The sequence below is a fragment of the Scyliorhinus torazame genome, chromosome 1 (genome assembly GCF_047496885.1).
Source record: "Scyliorhinus torazame isolate Kashiwa2021f chromosome 1, sScyTor2.1, whole genome shotgun sequence".
NCBI classification, from domain to species: domain Eukaryota; kingdom Metazoa; phylum Chordata; class Chondrichthyes; order Carcharhiniformes; family Scyliorhinidae; genus Scyliorhinus; species Scyliorhinus torazame.
The window spans coordinates 168,853,872-168,875,049 of record NC_092707.1 but is presented as its reverse complement, the minus strand read 5'-3'; the positions used below and the strand labels follow the sequence as shown (position 1 = coordinate 168,875,049).

At 49.9% G+C, this 21,178-nt stretch overlaps 1 protein-coding gene across 3 annotated transcripts in view; it reads left to right on the top strand.

Annotated features, from left to right (window-relative positions):
* The first annotated feature begins 10,518 nt into the window (after positions 1–10,518).
* Positions 10,519–21,178, top strand: part of LOC140416499 (grainyhead-like protein 3 homolog) — a 117,612-nt gene continuing 106,952 nt past the window's right edge. For 2 of the 3 annotated variants that reach the window (XM_072501133.1, XM_072501132.1), the window contains exon 1: positions 10,519–10,661. In XM_072501133.1, coding sequence (XP_072357234.1) covers positions 10,645–10,661 — 17 coding nt within the window. In that variant the 5' untranslated portion in view covers positions 10,519–10,644. Of the gene's footprint in view, positions 10,662–19,489; positions 19,622–21,178 lie in introns of those variants that run through there. The other variant, XM_072501134.1, reaches the window with a different exon arrangement.

Genomic DNA, 21,178 nt, shown 5'->3' with positions numbered 1-21,178 from the left:
GGGCGAAATTCTCCCCCAACGGCTGGATGCCCGCCGACTGGCGCCAAAGCCGGCGCAAATCAGACGGGCATCGCGCCGGCAAAAAGGTGCGGAAGTCTCCGCATCTTTGGCGGCCTAGCCCCAACATTGAGGGGCTAGGCCGACGCCGGAGGGATTTCCGCCCCGCCAGCTGGCGGAAATGGCGTTTGTTGCCCCGCCAGCTGGCGCGGAAATGCGGCGCATGCGCGGGAGCGTCAGCGGCCGCTGTCAGTTTCCCCGCGCATGCGCGGGAGCGTCAGCGGCCGCTGAAAGTTTCCCGCGCATGCGCAGTGGGGAGAGTCTCTTCCGCCTCCGCCATGGTGGAGGCCGTAGCGGAGGCGGAAGGGAAAGAGTGCCCCCACGGCACAGGCCCGCCCGCGGATCGGTGGGCCCCGATCGCGGGCCAGGCCACCGTGGGGGCACCCCCCGGGGTCAGATCGCCCCGCGCCCCCCCCCAGGACCCCGGAGCCCGCCCACGCTGCCTGGTCCCGCCGGTAAATACCAGGTTTGATTTACGTCGGCGGGACAGGCAATTCCTGGGCGGGACTTCGGCCCATCCGGGCCGGAGAATCCAGCGGGGGGTCCCGCCAACCGGCGCGGCTGGATTCCCGCCCCCGCCCAATCTCCGGGAGCGGAGACTTCGGCGGGGGCGGGGGCGGGATTCACGGCGGCCAACGGCCATTCTCCGACCCGGCGGGGGGTCGGAGAATGACGCCCCTGATCTCCAGTCAGGAAGGGAGGAGCGTTCGGTTGGCTGAAGTGTGGACCAAGGTATCAAGGAATGGTCCCTTTGAAAGTGCTGGAAGTGGTGGAAATAACAGAGGAAAATCCATTGAATATAGAGGCTGGTGGGTGAATGATGAGGACAAAGAGAACCCCTAATTTGGTTCTGGGAGGGATGGGAAGCAGTGAGACCAAAACAAGACAATTGGGCATGTTTTCAGGCCCTGTCAACCACCATGGGAGGAATCCTCAGTTGAGAAAAAGGAAGTCGCATAAGAAGTACTGGTACGGAAGTTTGCATTTTCAATAGAAGCAATGGGGATGGAAAAACTGGGAACAGTCTTTACGGGAAGCGGGGTGTGAGGGAATGTTGTCAAGGTTACAGTGAGAGTCTGTGGAGTTATAATGAATCATAGAATCAGTACAGTGCAGGGTGAGGCAGTTAGGCCTATCGAGTCTGCTCCGTACCTCCAAAAGAGTGCTCAACCTCGGCCAGTGCCCCCACCCTATCCCTGCAACCCAGTAACCCCACCTACCCTTTTTGACACTAAGTGGCAATTTAGCATGATCAATTCACCTAACCTGCACATCTTTCATTCTGTGGGAGGAAACCGGAGCACCCGGAGGAAACCCATGCAGACACCGGGAGAATGTGTACAGACAGTCACCTGAGGTTGGAATTGAACCCGGGTCCCTGGCGCTACGAGGCAGCCGTGCTAATCACTGTGCCACTGTGCCGAATATTGGTTGATAATCTATCCTCAGAAATGGACACAGCGAAATCTAGGAAGGGAAGGGAGGAGTTGAAATGGATCCCTTGAAGGCGAGGGAAAGTGGAAATTGGAAGCTGAGTTGAAATGTTCCAGTTCAGCGTGAGAACAGGAAATGGCTCTGATACCGTTATCAAAGTACTTGGAAAAGAAATTAGGGAAGAAGCTTGAATAGGACTGAAACAAAGAATGTTCCAAATATCTCACAAAAAGGAAAGCATGGCTGGGTACACATAACAACACCGTTTAGTTGGAGGAAGTGAGTGGAATTAAAGGAACAGTTGTTCAGTGTGAAACCAAGTTCAGCCAAATGGAGAAAAGTAGGGATGCAGAGCTGATTGTGCCTCTGTTCCAGGAAGAAGTGGCGACCCCTCAGACCGGCTGCAGATGCAGAAGGACTGAATATCCATCATAAAAAGTAGATGGTTAATGCCAGGAAAATAAAGCAACGGAGGGCATTGAAAAAATCATGAATGTAGGCTGTAAGATAATGGACGAGGGGAGAAAAAATAGAGGAAAACGTCAGTTAACTGGGGGAGGAACAGGCTGAAATGATGGGTCTACCAGGACAGTTCTGTTTATGGATTTTGAAATGGAGGCAAAAACAGACTGTTCTGGGTTGGGGAAAAATTAGATTGAAGGGATGATCTCCAGAGTAGCTGAGGTCAGTGACCACTCTGGAAACAACAGTTCGACATTAGGTGGTGGAATCAGGGGAGTCATTCTCCAACCCCCCAGCGGGTCGGAGAATGGCCGTTGGCCGCCGTGAATTCCGCCCCCGCCGCCCGCCGAAGTCTCCGAAGGGAGAAAAGTCGGCGGGGCGTCAATGGCGCCGCAGACCTCGGAGAATGGCACGGGTGGGCACAAGGCAATCGATTTTGGGCCTGCCGATATTCTCCCGTCCGGATTGGCCGAAGTCCTGTCGACGTGATGACGGGTCACATAGAACATAGAACATAGAACAATACAGCGCAGTACAGGCCCTTCGGCCCACGATGTTGCACCGAAACAAAAGCCATCTAACCTACACTATGCCATTATCATCCATATGTTTATCCAATAAACTTTTAAATGCCCTCAATGTTGGCGAGTTCACTACTGTAGCAGGTAGGGCATTCCATGGCCTCACTACTCTTTGCGTAAAGAACCTACCTCTGACCTCTGTCCTATATCTGTTACCCCTCAGTTTAAAGCTATGTCCCCTCGTGCCAGCCATTTCCATCCGCGGGAGAAGGCTCTCACTGTCCACCCTATCTAACCCCCTGATCATCACGTCGGCGTAAATCAAACCTCCTTTTAATCGGCGTCAATCTGTGCTCAAGGTTTACGCCGACCAACGTGGAGGTGGGTGACGGCCTGGGGGGTTGGCTGCTGGAGAGGCGATGGCGTGGCCGCAGTCTGCCGGGGAGGGGGGATGGGGGTGGCCGTGCCGGGGAGGAGGATGGGAGGTGCGTGCCGGGGAGGAGGATGGGAGGTGCGTGCCGGGGAGGAGGATGGGGGGGGTCCGTGCCGGGGAGGGGGGATGGGGGTGGCCGTGCCGGGGAGGAGGATGGGAGGTGCGTGCCGGGGAGGAGGATGGGGGGGTCCGTGCCAGGGAGTGGGGATGGGGGGGTCCGTGCAGGGGAGGGGGGATGGGATGGTCCGTGCCGGGGAGGGCCGGGGAGGAGGATGGGGGGGTTTGTGCCGGGGAGGAGGGATGGGGGCTCCATGCCGAGGAGGGGGGATGGGGGGGTCCGTGCCGGGGAGGACCAGGGAGGAGGATGGAGGGGGGTCCGTGCCGGGGAGGAGGATGGGGGGGTCCGTGCCGGGGAGGGCCGGGGAGGAGGATGGGAGGGTCCGTGCCGGGGAGGGGGGGTGCGAGGGCGAGTGAGTTGGTCCATCTGGCCAGGTGCCAGCCTCCAACAGTTGGGCCCATGCGGTCCATGCCACCTGGCTGGGGGGAGGAGGGGGTATGGGCAATGATGACATGTCGTCATTTCCCCCCCCCCCCCCAAAACCAGGCCGTCATGTTTTCCGATCATCCAGCGATGTTGGCCGCCGTGGTGGCAGCCGCGAATGTCTATGTTGCCCTGGATGAGGAGGAGGAGGAGGAGAGTGCCAGAGAGGCGGCGCAGGCTGCCGCAGAGGGGCAGGCGGCAGCCGCCCAGGCTGGAGGGACACCTGACCGACAGGACGAGGAGGGGGAGGAGGACGTCACGGCCCCACGGCAAAGGAGGCACCCGAGGGCACCTCGTGTGTACCGGCCCCGGCAGTCATACCAGGACCTCACGGACCGGGAATGCAGGAGGAGACTCCGGATGAGGCGGGAAACCGTGGCACACATCTGCCACCTGCTGGCACACCTGTCACCGCGTGGCACTGGCGGGGAACACCCTTTCCCCGTGTCCGTCAAGGTTACGGTGGCCCTGAACTTTTATGCAACGGGGTCATTCCAGGCACCGAGTGGGGACCTGTCCGGCATATCGCAGACATCGGTGCACTGGTGCATCCGGGCAGTGACAGACGCCCAAAATGCCATGGCGCACCGCTACATCCGCTTCCCTGTGGAACGGGCCAGCCAAGATGCCCGGGACATGGGCTTCTCTGCCATGGCCGGGTTGCCCATGGTCCAGGGCGCGATTGATGGGATGCACGTCGCCGTGCGGCCACCTGCAGATAACAGGGCCGTGTTCACCAATAGGAAGGGGACCTATTCGATGAACATACAGGTGGTCTGCGACCACCGCATGATGATCCTGCACGTCTGCGCCCGTTACCCGGGCAGTGTACACGACTCATACATGTTGTCGCGGTCATACATCACCGGCATGTACGAGGGACGCCATCCCCGGCTGAGGGGCTGGTTGCTGGGCGACAGGGGCTACCCATTGCGATCGTGGCTGATGACGCCTGTACGGAGGCCACGCTATGAGGCGGAGAACCGCTACAATGATGCCCATGTAGCGACAAGGGGAGTGATAGAGAGGTGCTTTGGCGTGCTGAAGATGCGTTTCAGGTGCCTGGACCTCTCTGGGGGCGCCCTCCAGTATCGGTCAGATAGGGTCGGCCGCATCATTGTGGTGTGCTGCGTCCTGCACAATATAGCCCAGCAGAGGGGCGATGTGCCGCAGGCAGAGGAGGGCGGAGTGGAGGAGCAGCAGGAAGAGGCGCAGTCCTCCCCAGATGAGGGGGATGGGGACAATGGTCAGGGCAGACGGGCTAGACACGGGGGCGTGGCTGTCCACCGTTACCGGCTGGGCCAGCGGGCACGGGACAGGCTGATAGCCGCCCGCTTCACTGACTAGATGGGCGTGGGAATCGGGTACTATGGCCACAGACCGCACACCATGGCAACAGCCGACCACCCACACCCTCCTCCCCAACCCCACCCACCCCACCCGCATGCACACCACCCCCCCATTGCCGATCCACTTGTGGCACAACCGCCGGGCTCACACACGGGTGGACGCGTGTCTATTGCAGGCCATGGAGGATGATGACAACCCGCCCTGCGATGAGCTCCTGGCTCCACATCGTTGGACTATGTCAGACCCATGGCCACAGTACCACCATCCACCCGGACCATCCCTGCATGCAGCTGTGACACTGCAGCGCACGGTTCCGTCCTCTGCCCGGGGGGATGTTGATGGCGGCCCAGGGGGAAGGGGGCAGACTCACCTGGGGCTGAGGTAAGACCACCCCTCACACACACACACTTGCGCTCAACATACATGACACCCCCGCACGCTTTGGACAGAGCACAAAGGCAGCTTCGGTAGGTGTAATATTGACTTTAATAACGAACGGAGTTCATGCACGTGCCCTAGCCCCTAAAACTCATCTGTGCCCTGCACCCGTGCCAACTTACTCAGTGTCTAGTTGTTTGGCCTTACGGACCCTATGACTACGTCTACGTGGTTCCCCAGATGGTACAGCAGAACTGGAGGTGGACTCCTGTGATTCCTGCCCTCTGACACGGGATCCTTTTGGTGGCCGTTTCCTGGGGCATCCTGGCCTAGATGGGCCAGGCTGCTGCCCGGGCGACTGGGATGGCGAGCTGCCAGCCTGTCCTGCCCGTTGCCCACCCAATGCACCTGGGACGGAAGGGGGGGAGTCCGAGGTGTCGCGGTGTTTCGGGACCTCCCCTACAGGGGGACCCGGGAAGGACCACAGCACCTCCTCCTCCCTCGGGGTGCCCGATGGCCCCCAGGCCTCTACATGGGTGGGGGATGCGAGCGGACTGGCCATCCGACGCCCCCCCGACATCTGGCGCTGCCAGTCCTGGAGGCCCGTGCTGGTATCGACAGGGGTCTGCAGGTTTGCAGCCATGGAGCTCAGGGGATTGGTAAACCCTGTCTGTGACAGTGCGACGCCGGCTCGCACATGGCCACTCGCGCCGATGCCCTCAGCGATGGCCTGCAGAGACTGGGCCATGGCCTGCAGAGACTGGGCCATGGCCTGCAGAGACTGGGCTATGGCGTTGAGCGCCTCTGCCATCTGCCGCTGGCGCTGGCTCATGGCCTCCTGTGAGAGGGCAGCCATGTCCTGGGCCACAGGCGCCGCCTGCATGGAAAGCCCCAGGCCTCGCAAACCGTTCCCCATGTCTGACACCGTCGCACCCATTGCCTCCACCGCGGACGCCACCCGTGCGGTGTCGGCCTGGGTGGCACGCATGACCGGCACCACTCCCAGCTCCTGGACGCCGGTGGACTCCTCCACCTGCGACTGCAGCCGCCGCAAGCCGGCCGTCACACTCTTCGCTCGTCTCCGGTTCGGTGGTTGCATCGGATCTATGGGTGGGTGTGGTAACTCCAGGAACAGGGGATCCATCTGGGCGGCAGATGTTCGCTTGGGCTGGGCTGCCCTCCGACCGCCAGGCCCCTCTGCTGCTCCGACCTCCGCCTGCTGTACCGGGACGGCTGTGTTGTGCGCACCAGTGAGTGTACCAGACGCCTCATCACTAAAGTGCCCAACCGAGGTGAGTGTTTCTGCGATGGTGGAGGGTGTTGGTGACAGCAGTGGCGTTGTGTCGTGCTCTTCGTCCCACTCTGAGTCCATGGCACTTTGGGGTGGTGGTTCGTCTCCACCCATCCAATCTGTGTCACTGTCTGGTATTTCGTTTTCCTGGGTAGTGCTGTCCCGGGTAGGGGTGTCCTGGGTAGTGGTGTCCTGGGTAGTGGTGTCCTGGGTAGTGGTGTCCTGGCTCGGCTGTGACGGGGGCCTGTGGCTGCCCCTCTCGTCGCTGGGTGGCACACGCCTGCGTCGTCGCAGCCGCACGAGACGGGGGCGTCGTCTCCCTGTTGCTCCAGGTCTCTCCGTCTCCAGTGGTCTCCAAGGGACATCCTGCAGGCGTCGCATGCCGGCGGGTCCGGGTCTCTCCGTCTCCAGTGGTCTCCGAGGGGCATCATGCGGGCGTCGCATGCCGGAGGGTCCGGGTCTCTCTGTCTCCCGTGGCCTCCGAGGGGCATCATGCGGGCGGTCTGCATCTGCGGGGATGGGTGCCTCAACGTTTGCTCCTGCGATACACAATGAAGCATGCATGGTTAGACACAGGCAGTGATCAGGTGATATGGGGCAGGAGGGATATGGGGACGGGCTGTCGGTGGCTCACTTGCTAGTACGCCCCCGACCTCTGCATCAGCAACCTCCCGGTCCTCAGGTCCGCCAGCCAGTTCCAGGGCCCTTTCCTCGTGTTCGGTCAGTGGCCTCTCATCAGCGGGGCCTCCCCCAGTCCTCACATGCTCCCTATTGTTGTGTGCGCGCTTCTGTGGCGGGGGGGTGGGTGGGGGTGGTGGCAGGGGTAAAAGGCAACAGTGTTAGGCAGGTATATGAATGCACGCCATCGGTTGCGCGTGTATTGCAGAGATTAAGGTTAGGGCTGGATTCACTTGGGGAAATGGGGGAAGGCGGATATGGGGGGGATATGGGGGAGGGGGATATGGGGGACATGGGGAGGGGGGATATGGGGGTGGGGGGATATGGGGGATATGGGGAGGGGGATATGAGGAAGGGGGATATGGGGGAGGGGGGATATGGGGGAGGGGGGATATGGGGGATATGGGGGAGGGGGGATATGGGGGAGGGGTGATATGGGGGAGGGGGATATGGGGAGGGGGGATATGGGGAGGGGGGATATGGGGGAGGGGGGATATGGAGGATATTGGGGAGGGGGGATATGTGGGATATGGGGGAGGGGGGATATAGATATCGGGCAGGGGGAGGCTCACCCTGGCTGCTCTGACGAAGTCGTTCACCTTCTTGTGGCACTGGGTGCCTGTCCGTGGTGTCAGGGCCACAGCGGTGACGGCCTCTGCCTCCTCCCTCCACAGACGCCGGCTGTGGCGTGGGGCAACTCTGCAGCCGTGTCCGGGATACAGGGCATCCATCCTCTGCTCCACTGCATCCAGGAGCGCCTCCACATCCCGTGACTGGAACCTCGGGGCTGAGCGGCGGACGGCCATCCGGTCGGGTGTTCCGGTCGGGTGTTCCGGTCGGGTGGGGGGGAGCAGCGCGTCCTGATGACCCATCACGCCGTGCGGCGTGTATGATGCCGCACGGCGTGAACCACGTGAGCAAGCGCGGATCCCGTCACGTCGCTGCTAGCCCATTCCGGGCCGGAGACTTTGCGACGTTTGGGGCGGCGTGATGAAGGTCGGATTTGCGCTGTTTTTGGCGCCGATCGGCGGACTTTGCGCCAATAACGGAGAATTTCGCCCCTTGTTCCAGGAGGGTGGGAAGACATTTCAAAGAGTAGGCATTCGGCCTCTGCTATGTAGAGGTTGGCATGTCAGACAACCAACAGCACCTGACCCCTGTCAGCAGTTTTGCTGACAATATAGGGGTTTGGACCTGCGAGAATAGAGAGCTGCCAATTCTGATGGTTAGAGTGCATGAGGGGAACAGAACTGCTGAGACAGCGAATGTTATGCCAGCAGTCAAAAAGTCCGCTGCAATGGGGGAGGAAGATCCTGACCAAGGAAGAGGTGAAGTCATCAGCCTCGGTGCCGAGCTCAAAATCTGTTAAGGTGGGTCATGAGGAGTGTGGTGAGCCACGTATGGCTACGTAAGGGTGTTGTATATATGTTCTACTGTTCTATTAGTATTGTTATCTCCACTGTTGTACATACTTATTGTTATTGCTGTTCTGTCATTGGTTGTTGCTGTTGTACTGTTGGAATGTTACGATTGGTGCTGCTGTTGGCTCCGCCTGTGGCTCTGCACAGCTGTGGAAGTATATAGCCTGTTGATCTGGGGCAGCCCTGCAGTGCGGGAGGAGCTACAGGTCGGCACATATTTAGCTTATTAAAGCATCGGTTCACTGCTTCTCAGCGTCTCGTCTGAATTGATGTCTATCAAGGAGATGAAGCCGCGACCTTTGCTCAGGACGGATTGTTCAGGGTCAGAGAGGGAATGGCCAATTTGTACCATGGATGAGATTGGAAGAATTGTTTTCAGCATTTTACAGGGACTAGAGAATTTAGCCCACAACAAGCTGTTTCACCTTGAACTATAGAGCCAGAGGAAATGGCTCATGCATGAAGTGAGGGCAATTAAAACTATTCTTCAGAATATTGCATTTAGTTAGGAGTGAATTCATCGACCAAGCTCCCTCAGGAAATAGTGGAATCAAAATGATCCAAATGGAAATCAGATAGGTATGTTCCAGCAAATCATATTTTGAGTTCCAGGATGTGAGTAGTTTGAGATATGTCATAGGACAGCATCCTTTGGAGGAACACATGACTTTGAGCCTCTTGTTCCCAATGCTTTCCACCACTGGGTGTTTCCCTTAGTTTATGTCTGGGTTTGTTGTAGATTAATTGGTAAAGATTGGGTGCTATAGTTAGCCACTATATTTTATCATGTGATTAGGCAAATGGTAGAGGACGATCAAGATGGAGTGTGATCTTTTCCTGTCCAGCAATTCCTACGTCTCTAATTCAGGAGGCAACAAACTATAGGATACTGCTGTGGCACAGGGCATTACACCAGCCCTGTCGCTCATTATCACATTATTTGCCACAAGTTATTTGACTATGTTTTTGAAGTTATCCAAATGAACGAGTCAAGCACAGTGTCTATGTCCTCATCTTTAGTGTTGATGGAAAACCTGTCAAAGATTGAATGCTCAAAACCTGCACGTTTTTCAGTGTGATGTGTACAATATTCCACAATGGACTGGGCTTTGGATCTGTGATGACATTGGAAGCAGTCCAGGAGTTCTTAGTAATACACTGATGGGTGTTCTGTATTTCATTTATTCCAGATTATACAAATATATGTGACCATCTGTTGAAAGTTTTTGATTTGTTTCTCGTGGGTCCTCACATCTGCAGAAGTGCAACAGCACCAGGGAATCCAAATGCACACATGCCAGTGTTATGGGACAAGTGATTTGCCATCATATTTAATGTTCGGCAAAGCCACGATGGGACCTTTCCATTTACATATACCCCATGTATTTTAGAGTAGGCAGAGCAGGTATTTCAACAGCTGGCACCTCAGTGAAATACTTGTGAAAGTGTTGCACTATTGGAGGTGACATTTTCCAATGAGAGGCTAGATCTTTCAAGTGAACCTTAATGAAGGGCACTGTTCAAAAGAACAAGACAGTTCTTCTGATGTACCAGCTCACATTTATACCTCAACCAACAAAACACTTAAAAACTGGTAATTTATTACATTGCTAGATGTGGGACATTGTTATTGCCAATTCTCTCCTCTTTTTCTACATTTTAATCACAAGTCTAAATATTGGGACATAATGGAGTAGTGGGAATGCACTATAATTAATGCAAGTTATTGCTCTCTTCTTCCTTTGTATAGTAGATTAAAAATTGGGAAGGCAAAGTTTCCGAGAACCCCGTGGTTAAAGAGTTAAGCTATTGCACCTGTTATTGTACACCTGTCTGACTCACCTGCAGGCGTACCTGTATCTGAGGAGACCAATCAGAAACAGAGCAGGAGAATCTACCTGTCAGCAAAATTCCTGCAGTGAACCTAGAGGGAAATAAATAGAGATCCATCACTGACGCGGTTAGCTTTTAACTAGAAATATCACACATAACCACCTGGATGTTTTTTGACCTGAGAGAGTAAGAGCAGCTGTTATAAAAATATATAACTTGTGAAGGTTCCCGTGAAGAGCCAGACTATGTCCAAAGAGCATGGGTAAGTGAATACTCTGGCAGACAACAGTTGATATGACTTTCTTTTAAGATACTACTCTGTTTATGGAGAGGAAACACATGCCAGTTTAAACCACGCTATTAGTCTGTTGTGTTTCCTGAAAGACTGAGTGCCAAGTTTCTGCTGTAATGTGATGGTTTTTTGCGATGTGTATTTGCTTCGTCCCAGTGGAAGAAGTGAACATTATCAGAGATTGTCACAGTTGCTTTGCTCCTCGGGGTATCAGATTCCTTCTTTGCCACTGTAAGAAAACTGAACAATATAATTGAAAGGTTAAGCCTGGCCACGTGATCACATCAGAGCATCCTGTAGCCATGGTTTCAACATATTCTACTTTAGTGATTAGAATTGAAATATCAAAAAGGGAGGAATTGTAGGGAAATTGGGCAAGTTTATACTTGAGTCTGTATTTACTCCATGGATGTGAATGACCTGTTTTACTATCCCGTGATAGATCATTCATGATCTGACTTGATAATCTTGTTCCTGAATGCACTTTAAAATGAGAGAACAATTACTTTTCTCCTTATTCTCTTCTGTGCCTAGTAGTACATGAAGCAACTCTTTTCTTCCACTAGTTTGCATACTGCAGACTGTGATCGGGGTTCTTTCAATAACAAAATTCCCCCTTACATTAACAGTTTGTTAGCCTGATTCACTATCCATATCAGGATAGCTAATTAGATGTCATAGCGGAGTCATCACCTCACTTGTTTCAGACACAAAGAACCCTGCTGGATATCAACAAACTCTCATCTCTGCTCACTGGAATAATGTTAAATCAATTAGATAGATAGCAAGTAATTAACTGATCCTTATCTCTTGTAATTCGTACCTGCACAAAAGCTGCTTTGCACTATATGTTAGATATTCACAGAAGTGCAGTTAAATGTGCTGGATTTATAATAGGTATTATGCAAATGTCACCAGTCATTCTCACTGCCCTAAGTCTGAGCACTCCACCACACTCTCTGTACGCTTGATGTGGATTGTTGAAACTTCATTTTTCAACCTAGCAGTCAACATAATTAAGCAGACTAATAAATTAAGAGCAGAGGGCAAAGCTGAGCTGTAACACTTGTGAAAATAAATTCAAGAATCATACAGCACATACTAGCCAGTTGGCAGAACGAAACAATCTCAAAGAAAGACAATGCAGAATTTAGTATCATCTCCAAAAAGAAATTGACAAACGAAAGAGTCATGGTGAATGTTTCATTAATGCTTAATGTTTAATGTTAGAGAAGTTGTGAATCAGAACTGATTGTATAATTTCAACGCCTACTGGTTTAGGTGTGGTATTCAGTGATAGGGAAATAGCAGGGACATGGATGAAAACTGCCTTGAGACATTGATGGTCAAAGCAAATGCTTCTTGTTAACAGGCAAGTGTACCTTTAAGATGTTTTGTTTTAGCTGGCACTGAATGTTCAAACAGCAATGTTTTGTGTCTTTTGGTAAAACAGTATTTTTAATGTGACCTCTTCCATCAGGATGCCTGGGAATGGCACAAAAAGAATGAGACATGTGTCAGGTACCAAGGAAACCAGTAGAGATGTTTTGATTGGAGAGTGAGCTTTGAGCAGCTATTCAACCATATTGCTGGATGGTGCATATGCAGTACTGTAGTAATGGCAGAGGCAGAAAACAATTTAGTATATTTCTACTTGCCACGGGCTATTTGACATAATTGTGTATATTAGAAAACATTTTAATATTAATTAATTTATCCTGCTACACATTATAATAAAATAGATTGCTTTGACTTTAAACATTGCAGTTAAGTTTCAAATCTCAACTTCTTCTTCCCTTAATTGTCCAAACTATGAAGGTTCTGTGACTGTTACCAAAATCTCATATTCAAGAAAGGAGGGAGATAGAAAGCAGGAAGCAGTTAGCCTAATATCTGTCATTCGGAAAATTATTATTAAGGAGGTAATATCAGGACATTTGGAAAATCAGAATACAATCAGGCAGAGTCAACATGTCTTTGTGAAAGGGCAATTGTATTTGACTAATTAATTGGAACACTTTGAAGGAGTAATAAGCAGAGTGAATAAAGGGGAACCTGTTGATGTAATGTATTTGTATTTCCAAAAGGCATTCAATAAGGTGCCACCTAAAAGGTTACCACACGAGACAAGAGCTCATGGTTTTGGGGGTAACTTATTAGCAAGGATAGAAGATTGGTTAGCTAACGGGAAGCAGAGAGTTGGGATAAATGGGTCATTTTTGGGTTGGTAAAGTGCATTAGTTGAGCTCTACAGGGATCAGTGCTAAGGTCTCAACTATTGATCTATATTAATGAAGGGATCGAGCGTATTAGCGACATTTGCTTTTAGCAAAGTAAAAAGGCAAGATGTGAGGAGGTTACAAAGAGCCTATAAAGGGATATTGATAGGTTAAATGTATGGGCAAACATTTTACAGATGGAGAAAAATGTGGGACAGAGTGAATTTTTCCACTTCTGCATGAAAATTTGAAAAGCAACGTATCATTCAAATGGAGAGAGAATGCAGAAACCTGTGGAACAGAGTGATTTGGGCGTCTTGGTACACAAGCCACAAAAAGTTAACGCGCAGGTACAAGAAGTGGTTGAGAAGGCAAATGAACTGTTGGTCTATATTGCAAAGGGAATGGAGTATAACAGTAGGGAAGGAGTGTTACATCCACACAAGATTTTAGTGAGACCTTGGGTGGAATTCTCGCATTTTGGGATTAAGTCCTGTGGCGGGATGGGAATGTGAAGTGCTTCCCATTGTGGAGGCTGGCGGGAAAACACGCCAAATCTCCTGGCCCTGACCTCATTAATTATCCACCCGGTTGTTTCACGCCATATTAAGTAGCAGGGCGGGCATGATGACACATAGTCCGCTATCTTATCCGGGTGCTATATTGAAATAGCACCCATCATCACGGAAGAAAGAAACTGGAACCTCCTGAAAATGAAACTGATGCCCAGTAGCACTCTGAAGCTGGAAGGAGGACCCACTGAAAAGAACATCTATATCTATAATCTTTATTAGTGTCAAAAGTAGTCTTACATTAACACTGCAATGAGGTTACTGTGAAAAGCCCCTCGTCGCCACATCCTGGCGCCTGTTCGGGTACACAGAAGGAGAATTCAGAATGTCCAATTCATCTAACAAGCACCTCTTTCGGGACTTGTGGGAGGAAACAAGAGCACCCAGAGGAAACCCACACAGACATAGGGAGAATATGCAGACTCCGCACAGACAGTGACCCAAGCTGGGAATCGAACCCAGGTTCCTGGCACTGTGAAGCAATAGTGCTAACCACTGTGCTACTGTGCAGCCCTGGATCTCCAGGAACATTCTGAGGCTGGAAGATGGACCCCCTCCAGGACACCAAATCTGCAAATGCTCCTTCCAACCACTGCTAAAGGACTCCGGGTTCCAGGGTTGTTTGCAGCCTTATGCTGAACGCAGGAGGTAACCCCAGACATTATTCAGGTGAGTCCCAACATCTGCATGCCACATTGTTCCGGACATGTTTCACGTCGGCGTGTATTCCCCACCAGCGTCGCAGAGGATCTTGCATGATGGGTCTGGCCTTCATCTGCATCCCATTAATGGAGTGCAAATGTCGGCCTCTGGTGGGTTTTCTGACCGGGACCCAATCAGCTGCAAATTCACGTCGGTGTGGAACTGATTTCTGGGCGTCACATCATCTTCTCCCCACGACTGCCATCAAATCCATCGGTGGGGGTTTGGAAGAATTCTGTCCACTGTGCGCACTTTTGGTCTCCTTACTTAAGAAGTGATGCACTTAGAAATCATAGAATTTAAAGTGTAGAAGAAGGCCATTTGGCCCATCGAGTCTGTACCAGCCCTTAGAAAGAGCACCCTACCTATACCCACACCACCACCCTATCTGTACACCTCCACCCTACACCTGTAACCCCACCTAACCTTTCTTGGACACTATGGGCAATTTAGCAAGGCCAATTGACCTAACCTGCACATTTTTGGACTGTCGGTGTGGAGTCTGCACGTTCTCCCCGTGTCTGCGTGGGTTTCCGCCGGGTGCTCCGGTTTCCTCCCTCAGTCCAAAGATGTGCAGGTTAGGTGGATGGCCATTCTAAATTGCCCTTAGTGTCCAAAATGGTTAGGTGGGGTCACAGGGATAGGGTGGAGGCGTGGGCTTAAGTAGGGTGCTCTTTCCAAGGGCCGATGCAGTCTCGATGGGCTAAGTGTAAATTCTATAAGTGTGGACCAGTGCTAAACAGCGCCATGGTGAAGTCTCCAAAGTGCGGGTGTTCGATCCCGCACCTTGGGAGACTCCGGCATGAACATATTTAAGTGAGCTTAACTGCACACTGGAATATGTAGATCTGTGGGCGGGATCCAGATCAAGACGCCTTACGAGATCCCGTTAGATCGTTAGATGCTCCTGAGCATTGTAAATCCCCCAAGAGGCCTCTCATGAGATTTGCCGGCCTCAACGCATCGCCTAGCCGAGCGCGACGAGGCTGTACGATCGCGGTCAAATTGTCTCCCATTTAAGATGGAGATGAGGAGAATTCATTTCTCTCAGAGGGTTGTTAGACTTTGGAATTTCTTCCTTGGAGAGCAGAGGATATTGGATCATTGAACAAATTCAAGGCTGAGTTAGACAGAGTTTTGATTAACAATTGAACCTGGGTTATGAGAGGTAGGCAGGAAAGTGGAGTTAAGGCCACAATTCAGATCAATCTTAGTGAATGATGGAGCAGGCTTGAGAGGGCAAATGGCCTATTCCTGCTCCTACTTCTTATGATCTTATATCCTCATGATCTTTTTTGCTTGGTGTTATGCTATCACACTTCAGCAAAGAATAATTCTGAATCAATATATGGGCTACTTCTGTTTCAATTAATCCAACTGATCAGTGAGTGAAGTACCTCATTGACATGACAGAAGTCCTACATAGGTAAGATTTGTTGGTAGCAGCAATTAGTGAGGAGCCCAGAGTTCTGTCCATCACACTGTCTGAACGGATGGGCAGTGGACGGAATTAGGGTGAGAAAAACTCTATAGGTTGTTTCCCGAGAAATGTAAATCTTAACTGGCGATGAGATAAGTTCATAAAAATGAGTAGTACCTATGCATTGATGTGGCTAAGATGTAGGCAATCTGGCAAATGCTAAGATAAAAGCAAATTACTGCGGATGCTGGAATCCAAAACAAAAACAGAAAACACTGGACAATCTCAGCAAGTCTGACAGCATCTGAGAAGCTTTGCCAAAGAGTCATTCAGACTCGAAACATTAGCTCCCTTCTCTCTCCACAGATGCTGTCAGACCTGCTGAGATTGTCCATCATTTTCTGTTTTTGTTGCAGGCAAATGCTAAGGTCGGCTGCAGACCAAGTTATCAAACAGCTTCTACTGTGATCAAAAAAGGATTTTAAAAAAACTAACACAGAGATGAAACCAGTGGCAGAGCTTATTGATTAATAAGCAAAAGCTGGAGAGGGACGAGAGAAGTGACTTTAAGTGTCAGAGACGGGACAATGGGATTTACACAGGACTTTGTTCTGTTTGCAACTGAGAGAATTGTCTTCCTCGGTGACAGCTGTGGACTGCGGAATTCTTGTGAACTAGACAGAAAAAGTCTGAACTGTTTTTCATTTATAAACTCCCTAGTTGAGTAGATGATGTGAATACACAACTTAGAATTGTAAATGTGTCTACTTATGCGTGTACCTGGAAAGTGCATAACTTTGTCAAAAAGCAGTATTTATCTTTCTCACTTTCCCTTGTGTCAGCCTCTGAATTGCCAAGCGTACAATGGTCAGGGGATTTTCTGTTGGGCATTTTCTTGTGCCATCTGCTCTTCCTCATTGTAAATGTGAATGTACTAATCACTTAATTGCCTTGCTGTCTGGCAGAATACAACCGTTCTGCTCTTTAAACTGGCTCCAGACGCATCAATAGAAATTTACCTAAGCTAGTAAAATTGTGGCTTTAAGTAAGTGGTGGGGGGAAAGAAATTTAGCAGTATAAGTTGTTTGTAAATTGGAACTCACGCAATTTGCCCCATACATATCTACAGTAATGAGGAAATAACTAAAATGTTTGAGATATATTTCACAAAAATGGGCTCTGCCAGAAGAGCAAGGATTGAATTCAATTCTCAAACAAATCCATGAGCCACAATAATACAAGTAGGCATTCTTCTAAGCTTATTCTTTAATTTCAGTGCAGGGTGGCACGGTGGCGCTGTGATTAGCACTGATGCCTCACGGTGCAGAGGACCCCGGTTCGATCCCGGCTCTGGGTCAATGTCCATGTGAAGTTTGCACGTTCTCCTTGTGTCTGCGTGGGTCTCACCCCCACAACCCAAAGATGTAGAGGCTAGCTGGATTGGCCACGCTAAATTACCCCTTAATTGGAATTTTAAAAAAACATTTAATGAAATACTATTTCAGTGCAGTCCAAAACAAACTCTGTGGCTTGTCAAATTACTGAACAGAAAATGACCAAATGACGAAAATGTCATCAGACATTTAGTAGTTTGTTGATGAAGGTAACGCTAAATGGCAGATAATGAGCTCCTGAGTATCGGCAAATGATGCTCTCATACTATTTGCAAGGACGCATGCAGGAGTGGCTGAAAAAAAATTGCATGGGAATCTGTACAGAGGGAATGTTACATTGTCAGATTATGTGGGGATGAAACTGGTCCACGTCAATAGTTTTGAAAGAGTTGCTGATGCTGATCCTTATTGGATGGTTGTGCTGGAAAGTAAGTGCATGTGAACCTGCTGAGAGGACAGGAACAACCATGGTCAAAATGGCTGTGGCACTAAGGTCCCAGAATCCGTAGAGCTTCTCAAATTTCAAGACTCAGGTCAAATACCTTGAAAGAGAGAGAGAGTAGGCGCTCGCACCTTTTCTGGTGTTCCTTGGCCGTCCATCCTACAGAACACAGGTAACATGTCCGTGGAAACCTGATGCTCCTTTGGAGTTGAGAGTGCCTGATGTTGGTCACAATATTAAAGCTCTCATTGCGAAAACAGCAGTTCTAGATTTTTTTTTAAAGAAGTTGACACCATTAATATTGTTCCAGTGGCTTTTTTCTTTGAGACAAACCGATCTAACTCAAATAAAATCAGAAAACACTGGAAATACTCAGCAGGTCTGATAGGGATAGAGGGATCTCTCTTGTCAGGCACTTAGTGCCTGTTTGAAGAACCCAGCATTGGGAAGGAATGGCCACTGAGATCTGCTCCTAGCCCTTGCCTCTGATTCCCATATACCCTCCCCCTTCCCCATCACTGCCACCCCACGACCCCATCCCACCCTCAATCAGCTTTGGCCTGGGGTCCTTCAGTAATACTGGGCCTCTGTTGGGTGCATTTTAAGCAGCTGCCACCTCTCCCGGTGGCGCTGATGAGCAATGGAGAGCTGTTGATCTCTGATTGGCTGGCAGCTCTTGGCAGGCCAGGCTTTATGCCAGGTTCCTGAATCCGGGAGTGGGCACCTAAGTGCCTATAGAGCACTTAATATCACCAGGCCTCCCCATGGAACTGCATGGAGATCCCCAAGGTTCTCCAACAGGTGGGCGAGACCCACATCGGGCTGACTAGATCCAACCCAATGTTTCATGCTGTGACATTTCATCAGAATGGATTTGAAACGTTAACTCTGTTTCTTGCTTAACAAATGCAGCCGCACCTACTAAGTAGTCCCAGCATTTTCTATATTTATTTAAGATTCGCAACATCTGCAGTATTTTACTTCCTAATTCAAAAGCACTTTCTGTGCCAGACCCACAAGATCGACAACTTGCGAAAGAAGTGATCGGATTTGCCTCCTGAGTGTTCCTCTAGAATTACTATTCCTTTGGTTAATTCCAAAATCAAGAAACAGAAAAATCCAGTCTGTCTTTTTTGTTAACAAACTTCCCTGTGTTGTAATGCACTTAAACTTGATTGTGTGTGTTGAAGAGAGAGAGGGTTAGGAAAGGCTTTCCACTGTCAACAAACTCTTAGTTCCCTTAGTTTCTATTGTGATGTTGTAAGTCAAGGTGATCACAGATAACTTGTCACATTGTCAGACCAAGCCCACCATTTGAATTAAACAAACTTAAAGTACCCTGCTGTCAGTTGCTGGTTTCGACAGCAGAGCACTATTTTGCCAGAGGCACATTTCTATGCATGCAATTTTCTTCCTTATTGAGTGGGTGTTGGGAAAGTGAAGAAGCTCATTAAGATGAAGTAACATTGCCTATGCATGTGATTTCAACATGCATGAAACACTCAAACCTTAATAAAATCTTTAATTGCTGTTAGGCAAAGACCTTTTCTAACAAAGTACTGTGAGCATTGTCTGAACAATACCAATGAGAGGGCAACTGTTTGCTGCTGATTTTAGGGCCGATGCTCGTTTTGCCATGAGGCAAAATTAAGTCCTGAGATCGGTGGAGATGTGCTAAAACCAATCATTAAGCATTACGATTGTACACATAGATTGTTATCAGTTGCTAGAATCAGGCTTCCAGCTGTAGTTTTATTTATGGCCTCTTTGCCTGAGTTGTATTAGCTGCGGGACTCTGCTTAAATCCATTCATTTTTCCTTATTAACGTGATGGTGTGTATACAACAGACACACATGATGTTTGCCAAGGTATCTGCCAGGTCTTTAATGCAACAAGTTGGCCCACACTTAGCTTTTGTTTTTTGAGGGTCTCGAGGCAAACTGAGGGAAACAGATTTTTCACCATGTCAAGTCAAGTTTGAGCAAATTGTGGTTCTGCATGTGGTCTGATAAATTAAAGATGACACTCACGCATTATTGCAGCACTGTCAGTTTGAGCAAGACTTGGGGTGAAGCATACTTCTATTAAAACAGAAAGCCCAATGTGTTATTCAATCAGGACTATTCGACTGGAGAGGAGATAATGGAGACGCAGGATCCCACAACCTAGTTGAAGAAAAGGTATGTGCACTAAATCATGAGAATAGAAAAGTCTGGATATAGCTTGTAGGAGATATAACAGTCAATGCTGAATGAAACAATTGCTGCACTATGCACACAGAATAATGTGTAATGATGGCGTCTACATGATTAAAGTCCAATTAATAATATTTGTTGTATACAGTGCCGTATCATGTCAAAGCATCTCAGTTTCACACGGTGAATTACTTTGGAAATGCAAAGTATGTTGCCGTGTAGGTAAATTATAATTGAAAATAAATTCTTGTGTACTATCCAGTTTCTACTCTTTAATAGATATCCTGTTCATGGAAGCATAATGTGTAACTTACATTTATATAAAGGCTTGACTGGGCCATATTTGAACTACCATGTGCATTATAAACAAAACATTGATGTGCCGGACAAAGTGCAGAAAGATTTACAAGGATGATACCAGAATTAAGAGAATGCAACCAAAAGGAAATATTGAGCAGGCTTACTTCTCGTCTCTGAAGAATAGAAGACTATGAGGAGTTTGATTGAGGGGTTCAAAATTATGAAAGGGTTTAATTGAGTGGATGCAAACAAATTGTTTCTACCTGAACTCATACGGGGCACTTGCCTTTATCAGTCGTGGCATAGATTATAAGAGCAGAGAGGTTATACTGGAACTGTACAAACCTTTGGTGAGGCCACCGTGGAGCATTGTGTGCAGTTCTGGTGGCCACACTATAGGAAAGGTGTGATTGTACTGGAGAGGGTGGAGAGGAGAATCACCAGGATGTTGCCTGGGGTGGAGCATTTGAGCTATGAAGAGAGGCTGGATCGGCTTGGGTTGTTTTCTTTCGGGCAGAGAAGACTGAGGAGGGACCTGATTGGGGACAGCACGGTGGCACAGTGGTTAGTACTACTGCCGCACAGGGACTCTGGTTCAATTCCGACCTCGGGTGACTGTGTGGAGTTTGCACTTTTTTCCCATGTCTGCGTGGGTTTCCTCTGGATGCTCCTGTTTCCCCCCACAGTCCAAAGGTGTGCAGGTTAGGTGGATTGGCTATGTTAAATTGTCCCTAGGTGAGGTTACGGGGATAGGGTGGGGGATTGGGCCCCAGTAAGATGCTCTTTCTGAGGATCGGTGCAGACTCGATGGGCCGAATGGTACTGTAGGGTCTTATGATCTATGATTCTAAGATTAGGAGGGCTATGGACAGGATAGATAGGGAACAGCATTTCCCCTTAGTTGAAGAGTCAACAATAACCCCCAATGCTCCACTCCTGCCTCTCACCTTTAAGGTGAGAGGCAGGAGGCCTAGAGGGGATTTGTGGAAAAAGATTTTCACCCAGAGAGTGGTGGGAGTCTGAAATGCACTGCTTGGGAGGGCAGTAGAGATGGGAAACATCAGAACCTTTAAAAAGTACGTAGGTGGGTCAAGCACTGGAAGGTGGAATTAGTGTAGGTTTCGTGTAGTTTTGTTGGTGCAGACATGATGGGCAGAAGGGCCTCTTTTGTACCCTATGACTCTATGATTGTGTGTGTGTAAAACAGCGGTATAAACATAAGATTGCTACAAACAGATTATA